This window comes from Euprymna scolopes, chromosome 27 (assembly GCF_053919585.1).
Source record: "Euprymna scolopes isolate OS-2025 chromosome 27, ASM5391958v1, whole genome shotgun sequence".
In the NCBI taxonomy this organism is placed as follows: Eukaryota; Metazoa; Mollusca; class Cephalopoda; order Sepiida; family Sepiolidae; genus Euprymna; species Euprymna scolopes.
Genome location: NC_136508.1, coordinates 64,736,823 through 64,751,456, shown reverse-complemented (window position 1 = coordinate 64,751,456; position 14,634 = coordinate 64,736,823). Strand labels below are relative to the sequence as shown.

At 31.9% G+C, this 14,634-nt stretch overlaps 1 protein-coding gene across 1 annotated transcript in view; it reads left to right on the top strand.

The window, feature by feature from the left end:
• The window catches only part of LOC145248657 (uncharacterized), a 124,752-nt gene that overhangs the window by 39,969 nt on the left and 70,149 nt on the right, over positions 1 to 14,634 (top strand). The window contains exon 2 of the mRNA XM_080110326.1: positions 4,025 to 4,095. Within this exon, the coding sequence (XP_079966452.1) occupies positions 4,026 to 4,095 (70 nt within the window). The 5' untranslated portion in view covers position 4,025. The remainder of the gene's footprint in view (positions 1 to 4,024; positions 4,096 to 14,634) is intronic.

Genomic DNA, 14,634 nt, shown 5'->3' with positions numbered 1-14,634 from the left:
AGTAGTGTGACCATTTTCAAATTATGTCTGGTGCTTGCACTTATAGTGTCTTTTTATGCGAGAGAATCGTCTCTATTTTATATATATATAAATATTATGAGAAGTTTATGTAGACTAACCAATGTTTTGACATTAATATGTCTCATCAGAACTTCAAAATGAATCATACAATTAGAAAATAAATTAAAAATCAAATCAGATTGCATGACTCAGTTTGAAGTATCAACAAGGCATGCTAATGTGAAAGGTTGGCCCACGTAAGCTTCTCATATTTTATTTATTATTTCATTTACAAAAGCTCTACTCATGTATTGAGCACTTTTGAAAAAATGTTGGTTCTTAGTTTATGTTATCAATATACTTGAACTTAAATAAATTATATATATCTCGGTAGAGTTTCGTATCCACCAGAGTAGCTAGCTCTCGAGTCACGTAGTATTTGGAAGAGTCCATCAATGGGTAGGTAACGATCTCATAAGTTTCCTCGTAGGATGCATGCCAGGTTTTCCCGACAAACCCATGTACAGAGAGATCGAAGAAACCGGTGTCTAGTATGTAATTCAAACTTTTCAAAGTTATTACAAAATATGTTCTTTGTGTGTGCAATCAAATATCTATCCACCTATCTTTCTATCTATCTATTTGTCTGTCTGTCTGTCTGATAAGATAATCCATTAGTTCATTAGGGTCAACTGCCGAGTCTTTTACTCCTAACATATTCAAAAGAGCGCTATTTGAAACAAAATCGAGTGGTATCGGCTAGTTAATCTTACGTCATCTTGCGCATTCTTATTGATGTTTAATTCAAGGAGGGCACTCAAACTGATCACTATCAAGCAGAAGCTGTCCATATTTTAACAAACAGAAAAAGCATTTATAAGACAATATATATATATATATATATATATATATATATATATATATATTAGGGATGGGACGATTCCAATATTTTTTCCGATTCTGATACAATTACCGAGTCCGTATTAAATTCCTGATTCTGATACTATTACCGATTCTGATTCTGATTCTTTATAAATATCTAAATATCCAACTATAAAGTTGTTATTTTGTTATTTTTCGCGATTACCGTAAAAGCACATGTTAACTGCGCGGATCTTTTCTCCAATCTGTAGATACAATCGTGAGGGATGTTCTGTAGATTTTAGTTTTGCTAATAGTTTAAGATCAATAAATATTTATTATTTTAGTATTACTATCAGCACTAGAAGATTTTTCTTTTACGAAAATCAAATAAAAATGCCAATTAAAAGAATCATCTTTGGCATCGGAAAATAAGCCCAATTTTCCGATTCTGATACCGATACTCCAAAGGTTCCGATTTTTTCGAGTTCTGATTCCGATTAATCACCCCGACACTTATATATATATATATATATATATATATATATATATATATATATATATATATATATATATATAAAATAAAAATTACAATTAAATTTACCAAAATGATCCAAGATGGTAAAACTAAAGTATATTATAAATATTAAAGAATTAATATTTATAAAGTAATCTCAACCAGATGTAAAACCTCGATAAAACCAAATAGGAGATAGAGCTTATAATAAGAGCAAACAGTTAATAAAACATGTTAAAAACACTTTGAAAAAGAGTTAAAAACATATTTAATCTGAAAAGGAAACACTTGATAAGTGGATAGTCCTTAATCTGCGGAGTTTCGAAGAAATACTTTCCTTCTCATCAGAGGGTAGGAATTAACAAAATGCGGGATCGGATTTTGCATACAAAAGTATTTGATGAAACTACAAGTAAGTCAAAAATCTTACTTGATAACAAAAAGTGAAGCAGAGGGAATATGGTGAAGAGAAGGGTGATTACATGTGAATGGATAGTCTGGTGAAAGGTAAATAATCCAATGACGGTAAAATCCAAAAATATAACTCCAAGAAAGTTAATTGAGTTTCCATTTGTACAAGTAAAATCCAAGGAAATCACGTAATTGGAAGATGGTCCAAAATAATCCAAAAAGCCGAAATCCATGGAATAATTCACAAATATGTACAAAGAAAAGAAAAGGGGAAAAATTCCAATAATATTAATAAAAGAAAAATAAGATATGCTTTTCACACGATTGCCGAGACATTTGTATCCAAAATCCGATTTCACATTTTGCTAATTCCTACCCTCTAATGAGAAGGAAAGTATTTCTTAAAAATTCTGCAGATTAAGAACTATCTACTTATCAAGTGTTTCCTTTTCAGATGAAATATGTTTTTTAACTCTTTTTCAAAGTGTTTTTCAACATGTCTTATTAACTGTTTGCTCTTTTATATATATATATATATATATATTCACATTTAAAACATGTTAAAACTAATGCTTTTATTACAGCTGAAACATGTATGCACATATGCAGCTCATAATGTTTGCATAAATAAATCTGTGTTTTATTGAGCACTATTTTATAAACACTGAGGTTTCATTGGATTAACATCTAGGGAACCTCAGCAATACAATGATTGTACAAACACACGCACATACAAACATAAACACACATATATATTTTTATAATTAAACGAAAATTATTTTTTATACTACTGTTTCAGAGTAGGAGATGACAATTCCTTCCAGTCATGAGATTCGAACCCAGCCACTAAGCCACCTTGGTGTTCAATTTGCTAAGCCTTTCCTTCAGGGCCACTAAACAATTGCCACGGGAATGAAGGGAATTCAGAACTATTCGGGTGATTACATTACACAATCTAGAGTGTTTAAACCATGGAAGTCATGAACATTGCATAAACGCTAGCTGACTGCCTTATAGTTTTTATTCTGCAGACAGTGCCCATCCTTAAGTATTCTTAAAGAGGCTTAGTAATTATAATTTGATAATGATAATTATAATTGATAATTATAATTAAACAATAAATTATTCTTTATATATTACTAGCCTGTGTGTCCGGTGTTTAGAGGTGTGAATTGAGCAAAAAAAAAAAAGCGGTAATAAGCAGGCTCGGACGCATGACGCGAAGACGGAAAAGAAAGTAAAAGAAAATCTGACGTCTTACCGCTACTCCATGACGCGGCCGGAAATTCGGAACGTTAAAATTAGGCAAAGTCAATCCAACCGATATAAAGACTTGCAAAAATGGCTTTCAAAAAATCGATCCCTACTTGTAGAAAACGACCCAGTTGAGGGTGAAGGAATTAATATTTTTTGCAAATTTTTCGATATTTGTCGTCTGAGACGTTGAGCTTCAAAATGATACCAATTTCATGAAAATCCGTCGCCTCTGTCTGAAGTTTTAGGCATACATACATACATACATACATACATACATACATACATACATACTTTCAAACAGACAGGTGAGATTTATATATATATATATATATATATATATATATATATGACAAAAAGTCTGTATTCCAAATTCCAAGATGCTGTTCATCTTACCGTTTATTTCTTTCAGCGTGTTAAAATGTTCAGTTCTTGACAGCACCTGTTTCGTAGTGAAATAACAATCATATAATTATTATGTCAATTTAAAAATATTTTCTGCCCTAGCTCATCAGAAGAATAATAACTTATTAACTTTAAAAGAAAATAAAAAGAATATGATTGAATAAAAAAAATAATCGGAAGTTGCTATTGTGTTTGGTAAAGGGTGAAATATAACTGAATAAGCATGTTTTCCCATATATATATATATATATATATATATATATATATATGCTATTTATTTTTTAAAATTATTTTTAAACAGTAATTTATGGACATGCATGTTTCGAGGTTGCTACCTCTCATCAGCGCAGCTCGACTGTGTCTCTCTAAGAAGTATATATACACTTTAGCTAACGGCAACGCAAATTAGATTAAAAATGGCGAAAGTACTCGATTTTGAACATTTTGATAATTACTATCTTCCATTTCAAAAAAATTGTCCAAAATGATAAAAGTATTTATTTGTTGGTTTTATAAAAATTGTGTTTTATATTTTAAATTTTTCTTACATTTTTCTTTTTTTTTTTATTCGTACAGAATGCCGATACAGAACCATTTTTTGTCTCTGTTGCTAATTATGGATTTTTTACGACTCAAAATGGTTTCAGGTAAGGATAATATTGTAATGCTATAAAACCCAAGCTTTATTTTGGTGCTTGTTAAGATAGAGTCAAAAGATCAATTTTTTTTTTAATATGTATTTTTAAGCAAAAATATTACTTACTTAATTGTCTTGTTGAAATAAGTAATATATCCAAAAATTAAGAAAATTCATCGAGTATAAAGTTATTTATAGTTTAAAGTAATTTTGGTACTTGTACAGTTTAATCAAGATATTAAAAAAATGAAAATATCGAAAAAAAGTTTAAATTGTACGTATGTGTTAAGTAGACACCGGCAGAAATGGCCGAAAAATCAAGTTGTTGTTGTTGTTTTTAAAACGAAATTACATTTATTAAAATCCATTATTTCTGAGTAACTTTTTTTTCCAGAAAGATAAAACCCTGAATGTTATCATATAGAAAGCAGAATAATGTAAAACTTTTTCTACTATTTTTAATTAAATTTTAAATCTTAAAATTTCCCCAAAAGTTAACAATTGACATTTTTTGTCTTGCACAAAAAACGTATATAAATAGTTAAAAAAAAAAAAAGAAAGAATTGTTTATTTCTAGTCTAACTAAGAGTTAGGGTGATTTTCTATGAGAATATGCAAAAATATTATAATATAACTACCTGGATTTCAAATAATTTCACTTATTCATATAGGCAACCAGTTACTTCGCGTCGCTTCGATACAATGTTTACATTTGTACTTGATAAAAAGCAAACTACCGAAGACCAAACAGGCCCCCACCCAAAAAACAACAACTTATTTTTCAGTGACGAAAATTTCAATGTATTATTAACGCTGAGTCTGGCCAGTACCAGATGGGTGACCATTTGTATGAGTTTGGTTTTTAATGTGTATGCGTGTGGGGGTCAGGCTCCCCAAAATGGGAGGAGGGCAGAATAAAAAAAATTATTTCAGCGCGTTTGGTCCACCTTAGTCGAAAGGCGGCAAACGTTTTCAAACGGTATCGAAAAAATGATGATATTTTTAGCACAAAGGGCACAATATTTATCGATTTTTTTTTGTATAGATTCTTCAAATCATTCCCTGTTTATTAATGGTCATGCAACTCATGGGTTATTCAGCTCGCTTAAAAAAAAAATTGTTAATTTATTTATCAAAGATTTTAAAATGGCTTTTTTCATATAAATATTAAAAAAAAAATGTTTGTTTTGCTTAACTTAAATTAATTATTTTACTTAACATATTCACCGAATTTCACACTTCAAAACTTAAAAGCGGAATAATTAAACACAATCGAATTTCTGATATTCAGACGTCAAAATAAGGTATGCAAACAAGTTTTTTTTTTTTAAATCTATAATCCTGTCCCTTACAACAAGACAATATGTTTTGTTTAGTTTCAGATGATTATTTTAAGCATATTTGGAACCCTCTCAAAACAAGGGGGGGGGGGTTGTAAGCAAGATATATATATATATATATATATATATATATATATATATATATATTGCGCGAGCCTTTTCTAGTCTCACACAAAAACACGCGTTCACATTGCAAGCTATATTACTTGTCACATACATACGTGCACACAAACATACGCGCGCACGTCCACACACGCATATATATTCACGTTCGCGTACATACACTCACATTCACGTGTATACACACACACGTTAACGTACTCACACACGCGCACACGTACGCACATACACACACATGGACAACGTCACTTCCCCTTTCAAAGGAAATCCACACATGCGCAAAAGACTACCGGAAACACCTATAAAAGAAAGAGCAATAAGCAGCATCTTCCTTTTCGACATAGCTCTCGAGCTGAGCGGTCGTCGGACCATTCGACCCCCCTTTCGGGGCGCTCACTGCGTCGCGCCCCCTGCGACTATGTATGGGGCACGAGCTAACAAACAGTACGTACACTTTATACGCTTTCTATCTCCATAACCTGGATTGACTTTCTCACTCTGTCTCCCTTTCGTTTTGGTCCATCAACACAGACATGTGCGCGACTCTCTACTGAGCTTAATCCTCTCTTTCTACAGGCCAGCTTGCCACTTCGTGTTTCTCTATTGCACTCCCTTTCCTTCCACGCGCATAGTCGTCAACGGCTGAATGAACACGTGTACACCGAAGACTTTCATTTCTCAACAGAAAATAAACGACATGTTTATTTTATTCCAGCATTTGAGTTCTTTGTTTCCTTCATTCAATTCGTTTCATTATTTTTTCTTGTAGCGAGTTTAGGGTATTTATATCCTGGTCTTCTACAATATATATATATATATATATATATATATATATATATATATATATATATATATATATATATTTGCATTTTTCTTAGATGGTATGAAGTAGACGGTTAAGAGTTCACAGAGGATATAACTTGAAACGAATATTTTGGATTGCATGTTAATGGCGTGAAATATATATCGATAGACATTGTTTTTACCAAAAACACAATAGCAGTTATTCTACTCGATTCATTTTTGTAATTTTTGGATATATTACTATTTTCGACACGACAATTAAGTAAGTAATATTGTTTTTGCTTAAAACGACATATTTAAAAAAATCAATATGTCGACTCTATCTTAACAAGCACCTTTATCTTTTGTCCTCTTAATGGTAAATAGCGAATGTAAGGGAAATAATTTACATTCTCATTTCTCGTTGAGACAAAGTTGCTTCCCTTGGTATAGTTTTTCTTTTGGTTATAAAAAGAGTGTTTTTTTTTGTATCTCTTAATTAAATCTATTTACAAATGGATCTTGGACGCATATGGTTGTGTTGATGGGTGATCTCTGGCTTTGTTAGAGGGCATCTTGGATGACGATAGCGTCTATGGCCATTACCAAGAATAACACCGACATTTAATATGGATTGAGGTATAAATGTTATTGTTTTAGCTAAGGAAGAAATTGAAGGATATATATATATATATATATATATATATATATATATATATGTCGTAGACGACGAAACACGTGTCAGTGGATAATTATATTTTAAAAATAATATATATATATTATTTTAAAAATATAATTATCCACTGACACATGTTTGTCGTCTACGACTCATCAGAGTGGCTGAATCTAGCGAGATTCGAAATCAGGACCCCATGATAAGGAGCCTAAACCTCTACCACGGGACCACCTCGCTTGATACTGAATGTATGTATCGCGTTTTTATGTAGATGTTTTTATTTGTTTTTGTTAGCGATGATGTGTGTGCGTGCGTGCGTGCGTGCGTGTGTGGATAATAAAATGAAAAATTGGAATAATAGAAAAGGCAACCAGATAGCAACGGCTACCTAAAACATGAACAGAGTTTTGTAAACGAAAATGGAGAAAAACGAATTTTTATAACAAAACATTTTTATGTAGGAGGTAAGAATATAAAAGTTATTTTCATGTTAATAAATGTTTAGAGTGAAAACACGTGTTTGAGCCAAGAAAATCGAATGAATAGTCGCCACAAGTCAGTATGTTCATAAAGTGAATAACATGCGTGTGTAAGCAATATATGTATATGAGTGTTTGGCAGTGTGGCATTGTGTATGTATGTGTGTAGGTTTACCTCGTTCTTGCTCTTATGTGCGTAGATGTGAATAACATATGTATTTGGGTCAATAAAGTTGAGTGAATAATCGTCACAAGTCAATATGTTCATAAAATAAATAATATGCTTGTGTAATTAATATATGTATGTGAGTGCATGGCAGCGTGGCATTGTGTATGTATGTGTGTCAGTTTACCTTGTTCTTGTTAGAGTGAATAGTGGTTACAGAGTGCTTAACATGCGTGTGTAAGTAATATATGTATGTGAGTGTTTGGCAGCGTGGAATTGTGTATGTAGGTGTGTAGGTTTACCTTGTTCTTATTCCTATGTGCGTAGATGTGAGTAGCATAGTGTTTGAATCAAGAAACTTGAGTGAATAGTAATCATAAATCAATATGTTCATAAAGTGAATGATATTTATTTATGTATGTGTGTGTGTTTGGCAGCGTGGCATTGTGTATGTGTGTGAGTTTACCTTGTTATTATTAATGCGTGTATATTCAAAAGTCAATATGTTCATTAAGTGAATATGCGTATGTAAGTGTCTGGCAATGTGGGTTTGTGTATGCGCGTTTTTGTTAATGCATGTGTTGATGATGCTGGTATGTGATTCACTGAGTCCTTTCCCTCTTGCCATTCCTGTCCACAAACAACACAGGATGGTCGGTAGAGAATACATTCTTGGGTTCCTTTCGTTTGGCCGGCCGAATGGTAAAGTCTGTCGAAAACTGATTTTCTTGACGAAGTCTTATAAGAATTTCTAAGTTGGCACTGGCTTACTATATATATAAAAGGTCTTTCAATAAGTTTCCAGACTTTTTTCATATAGGCACTTTTATTGATAGTACACACATGAAACTCTAGACCCCTCCAAGGTAATCTCCTCCGGCTGCAATATACTTGTTGTACCACTCCAGCAAATTCTGGAAGGCCTCGTGGAAGTCCTCTTATGTGAACATGTCAATGATCCTCTTCACAGCCTCTTTCATCTCCTTAATTGTATCATAACAACAGCCTGTAAGGTTTTCCTTGTGCTTAAGAAATAACCAAAAGTCACAGGGAGCAAGGTCTGGACTATAGGGAGGGTGAGTAACTGTCCTGATGCCCATCTTGGCCAAATAGTCTGTGACAAGGATGGAGTTGTGGACTGGTGCATTGTCCTGGTGGAAATGCAACTGACCTGATTTGAAGAGAGCTGGTCTCTTCCGATGGAATCTATTCCTGAATTCCCTTAAAACCTCAACATAGAATTCCTTGTTGATTGTATGTCCAGTGGGAACCGAGTGCATGTAGATCATGCGCGTGCTGTCAAAAAAGGAATCATCATAAGTTTACTGGGGGATTTGCTTTGTCTGGTCTTCTTGGGTCTAGGAGAGCCAGAATGCTTCCACTGGGAACTCTGTCTTTTGGTCGCTGGGTCATAGCAGTGGATGCAGCTTTTATCGTAGGTCATCAGAGCATCAAGAACTGTGGGATCTGAATCGATCAGCTTGACCATCTCCCTGCTGTCATGACAATGTCTTTCTTTCTGATCTTCTCTCAGCATCCTTGTGACAAACTTCATGCAAATCTCCCACATCTTAATTTCCTTGCAAATAATTGTGTGTACAGTTCCCACATTGACATAAACTGTGCACTTATTGTTTCTATAGACAAACAACGGTCGTTATCCATGAAATTTTTTATTTGACCAATCAACTTTGGTGTTCTGACTTCCTCACTCCTCGCACACCTCTCATTATCCCTCACAGACTCGTTGCCTTCCTCGAATCTCTTATGCCATTCAAAAAGTTATGCTCGATTCATGAAAGATGGTCCAAAAGCAGCCTAAAACATTCCATACGTTTCTGTGGCATTTTTTTCCAAATTTAAAACAGAATTTTATAGTATCTCGTTCTTCTAAAGTGTCCTCACGACCAGATTGGATTTTTGAAATTCTCCAGTTGTAACGATTATGCTTTAGTAGGGTGTATTCCAATTACTGCTGTAGCTGCTCATTTGAACCTGAAATCATAGGAATTGGTTAGTCATCTTATAAGTCATATAGCAATAACATACTGAATTTTCAAGAGTCTATGACAGTTTTAAATACCTGTACAAAAAATGTCTGGAAATTTATTGAAGGCACCTTATCTCCCGACCAGTACCAATTCGTCACTTCCTACACTGATGATTGCGAAAGCATGAAACACTAGTGTATAGAAATAATTATTTATAATTATTACCCCTTACAAGAAGAAGTTCTTAAAGTTAAGCACAGTCTGGGAAATAAAAAGACATCTGGCTGACATTGTGAATTAAGGGAAATTAACAACTTTACAATGTTCATAATTTCCAGTCATTTGAACACTATTGACTGTCTTAACATTGTGTCCGTATTTGTCATATATACTTGTTAAATTCCCTTAATTCTCGTAGCAGTTTATGGCAGCCTAGAGACAACGTCCTCACAAATGAAATCAAATGTGTCTTTGTTGCTAGGTTTAAATCTCTCGGCCAGTAGCAATCGTCACTCCCTACACTGATGATTGCGAAAGCATGAAACACTAATGTCTGCAGGCATAAAAATAATTGTGTGTGTATATATATATATATATATATATATATATATATATATATATATATATATATATATATATATATATAGTAGAAATGGTAATTAATAAAAACCTGAAGAAAGTACTCAATACTGTTGTAGAGCAAATATGCGTTTTATTTTTTATTACCGTTTTTTTTCTGTAAAACGGTCGCGTAGCTGAAACAATAATGTAACTAAACAGAAAAAAAGCGGTAATAAAAAATAAAACGCATATATATATATATATATATATATATATATATATATATATATATATAATGATAATTAGTAAAAACCTGAAGAGACTGCTCAATACTATATAATAATAATAATAATAATAATAATAATAATAATAATAATATATATATATATATATATATATATATATATATATATATATATATATATATATATATATATATATATATATATATATATATATATATATATACTGAGGGAATTAGACCAACAGTCTAACTAAAGAGCGGAGTTTATTTTAATGCTATTAAAAGAAAACAATGTTTGTTGCAATGTAGATATATAATAAGCTCGATAGGAATAGATATCCTAGAGCTATTTTAACATTGAGTAAAATGATTGATAATTTATAATTAAAAATCGGTTTCACAAGGAAAAGCAAAGAAAATCAATAAATTGCAAGATCGTTTCGATGTTTTTATTGAAATAGACAATATGTCTTGAACAATAATTTTATCATTTGATTTTATAAAACAAAGTTTCCTCACCAGCAAAAATAGTGTGTGGGGGCGGTGGGGCGGTGGAGGTTAAGAAATCAAAAATAAAACTAGCATTTTTTAAGTAAGGCAGATATATCTGGAAAATATTTAAACATATAAAGAAAAAACAGTTACTTATTTTCATCTCGATAAACAAAATAAAATAAAATAAAAAATAAAAAATGAAATCGGGTGGAACAGCAAGGTTAATAGGGGATATCTTTAATATTTCTAATAAAAGAAAATAGATATACCTTTTATTCGCCCGCTTTTAAAGCCTGTATCTTAGTCCATCCATTCATTGGCATGTTCTAAATGTAGTTTATGAATGGTTGAAATGGTGATATAAACTTTAAAGGAAACGCTAATAAAAGTAATATTACCAGTTTAATATCGTTGGAAACACTATATTTGAATTTAAATTAATTATAATTCATTTATAAAGGGAGATAACTGCCATTTTTTTAATTAACTGAGAGAGATGCACTCCCAGTCTTCATTAAGACATGCATCTAGGAGAAGGAAACTCTGATATATATATATATATATATATCTATATATATATATATATATATATATATATATATATATATAGCATTGCTGGATGGCATCGTCCTTTCGAGTTAAAACTCCTACTTGTGAGACATCGGCTTGGGGTTATTAGCTGGTTGGATGACCGCGTCCCTTGTTGAGACGAAGTAGGTTCATTTCACAGTCAGATTTCGGCGCGGTTTGCTTGATCTGTGTTGGTTAATAGAAATTCTTGTGTGCAGGGCGTTTGCTCAGTTGGTAGAGTGCTTGTCTTGCATGCAAGAGGCTTAGGTTTCGAATCCTGAGTTCGGATGTGTCTAACTGATGAGCCCAAATGAGGGCGAAACTCGAGTCTTGGACTTCCGGTTCTTTGACTGTATGGCTCTTGTGGGCTGCGACGTTGTTTGACTGTGGAATTTATTATATATATATATATGTGTGTGTGTGTGTGTGTGTGTGTGTGTGTGAGGGTTATCATTATCATAAATGAATGAAAATAAATGAATTTAAATGTATAATTTCCACACAATAAATAACAGATTTGATTTTTATAGCTCTGTCAGAAGAATTTGGAAGTTTTGAATCTCATTCTGCCTAGGCACACTAATGAATTGTAGAGAGGACAAAACACGTCGATGAATAACTATATATAAATATATATAAATATATATATTTGGATATATATTTCAGAATATAAACTTGTCTGACAAGTACGATTTATAGAAATCCCCAAATCATGGAATCTACCAGTGCGGTTACAGTCTGTTGCCAGTATAAACAAATGACCTGGTGTCTATGGGTGGCATGTTAGATATTTTATAGGGAGAAAACATGGTTGCTACCCTCTATTTCAAAGACGTTTTTGGGAGAGGTAGAAGTTTCAGAAATAAATGTAACAAATTTTGTAATAATTTAAGATCTAAAAAGATTTTCATGAAATATGGTGTAGTGTTATGTTATTGGCTCCCGGAAAATCATATAAATTTCAATAACAGAAAGAATGTTATTGAAGCGAAAAGGTATTTTAAATCGAGAAAATATTTATATTAAACTAGTTCCCTGGAATTTTAACTTGAAAAAGAAATTAGATAAGTAAAAATAAATATGGATTGTTATTTGACAGAGACCAGATGATGGTCGTGTATCGATACGTGTTGATGACGTCATATGAAGGGGAATATGGTTTTTGAAAGACACATAGAAATTAGTCAGTGCTGGCAGCAGCCACAGTCAGCAGTTAGAAGGAAAGAGACGGTCTACTGACCGTAATCACTTTGAGCAAGGGGAGACTTTTAGAAAATGTCAATAGTTAAGATGAAAAATCTAAGATTTTCTAATGGGGAAACACTAGTAAATAAAGTTGCTGCAAATACAACAAAGCCTCCAGGTCCTACGAATCTTCATTCTTAGTTTTTTCAAGAATCCGTCAAACCAAGATCAACCCAGATGGATAAGGTATGTTTCTCCTATTGTCTGATGTAAACCCTCCCCAAAGAGAACTGTTTCCATCTCCAATTATTGTAAACACCGCCTGTTATAAATGTTTTATGTCCTGTTCATAAACGCACCAGTAGACGATCACATATATGCTTCAAATCTATATACACTCAACATATTAGAGACAATTAAATATATCACAGATTAAATAGAAAATGCACATTCATATATATTTGTAAATATGAGAAAACATTTTATAGACGACTTTAGTACAGTAGAAAGTGCTGTTGGTATTGAACGGAAAAGATTAGGAAGTTTTCGGTTCCTGTGATGTCTGAATTTACAGAGGAAAATCGAGATTACTTTATATATATATATATATATATATATATATATATATATATATATATATATATTAGTAATGGAACGATTCCAATATTTTTCCCAATTCCGATACAATTACTGATTTGGTGCTAAATTCCCGATTCCGATACAATCACTGATTCCGATTCGGATTCTTTATAAATCTTTAATTATTTAACCGTTATTTAGTCGTTATTTTCCCCAATTTTCGTAAAAACACACTTGTTAAATATGCAGATATTTTCCTAAATGTCAAAATACATTTATCGAGACTGATCTATCGATTTTAGCTTTACGGGTAATTTAAAATAAATAAATATTTATTATTTTATCATTATTACCAAAAATAGAAAATTTTACTTTAAACAAAATCAAATAAAAAAGACAATTAAAAGAATCGTTTTGGCATCGGAAAAGAGGAATCAATTTTTCCGATTCTGATAGCGATTCCGATACCCCTAAATCTTCTGATTTTTCCGATTCCCGATTCTGATTCCGATTTATCGTCCCAACACCAATATATATATATATAATTTTTCTTTTTCTTTATGTAAATACAGTCATATCTTGTCAATATATATATATATATATATATATATATATATATATATATATATATATATACACACATACATATATATATACATATATATATACATACACATACATATATATATATACATATATATATACATATATATACATATATATATATATATATATATACATATATATATATATATATATACATATATATATATATATATATATATATATATATATATATATATATATATATATATATATATATTGATTGAGATTGTCGGACTGACTTCCTCATCTTTGTTGTTATGGTCACAACGTTTCGGCCGTTTTACCCTCCGGCCTTCATCAGATGTTTTGTCTCGAACTGGGGAACCCTTTGTTAGGAGTCTTGAACCCAACCCTTTATTATTATCACGGGGGTACCGTGTTCGGACTCCAGCTAGGCTCTGGGACATAGTTGCTGATTCTCTATTTTGAATGTTACTTTTTTTACTGCCTTCGTTCAGGATTGAACTCAGCACCTTTTGGGTAACTGTAAACTTTGATACAACGTCTAGGACCACTCGGCCATATGTCACTAGGACAAAAAAAAAAAAAAATACAGACAATTACTATATATATATATGCCTGTATATATATATATATATATATATATATATATATTCAGAATGTCAACTGGTCCGACGAGTACGACCACTTATTGGAAAACAATTGAGACCAAGTAGTTGTTTTCTCTAAAAAGAATTTCCAGTTAAATTTCCAGTTGCACAGACCCACGGCCACTTTTCAGTAATTTGACAAT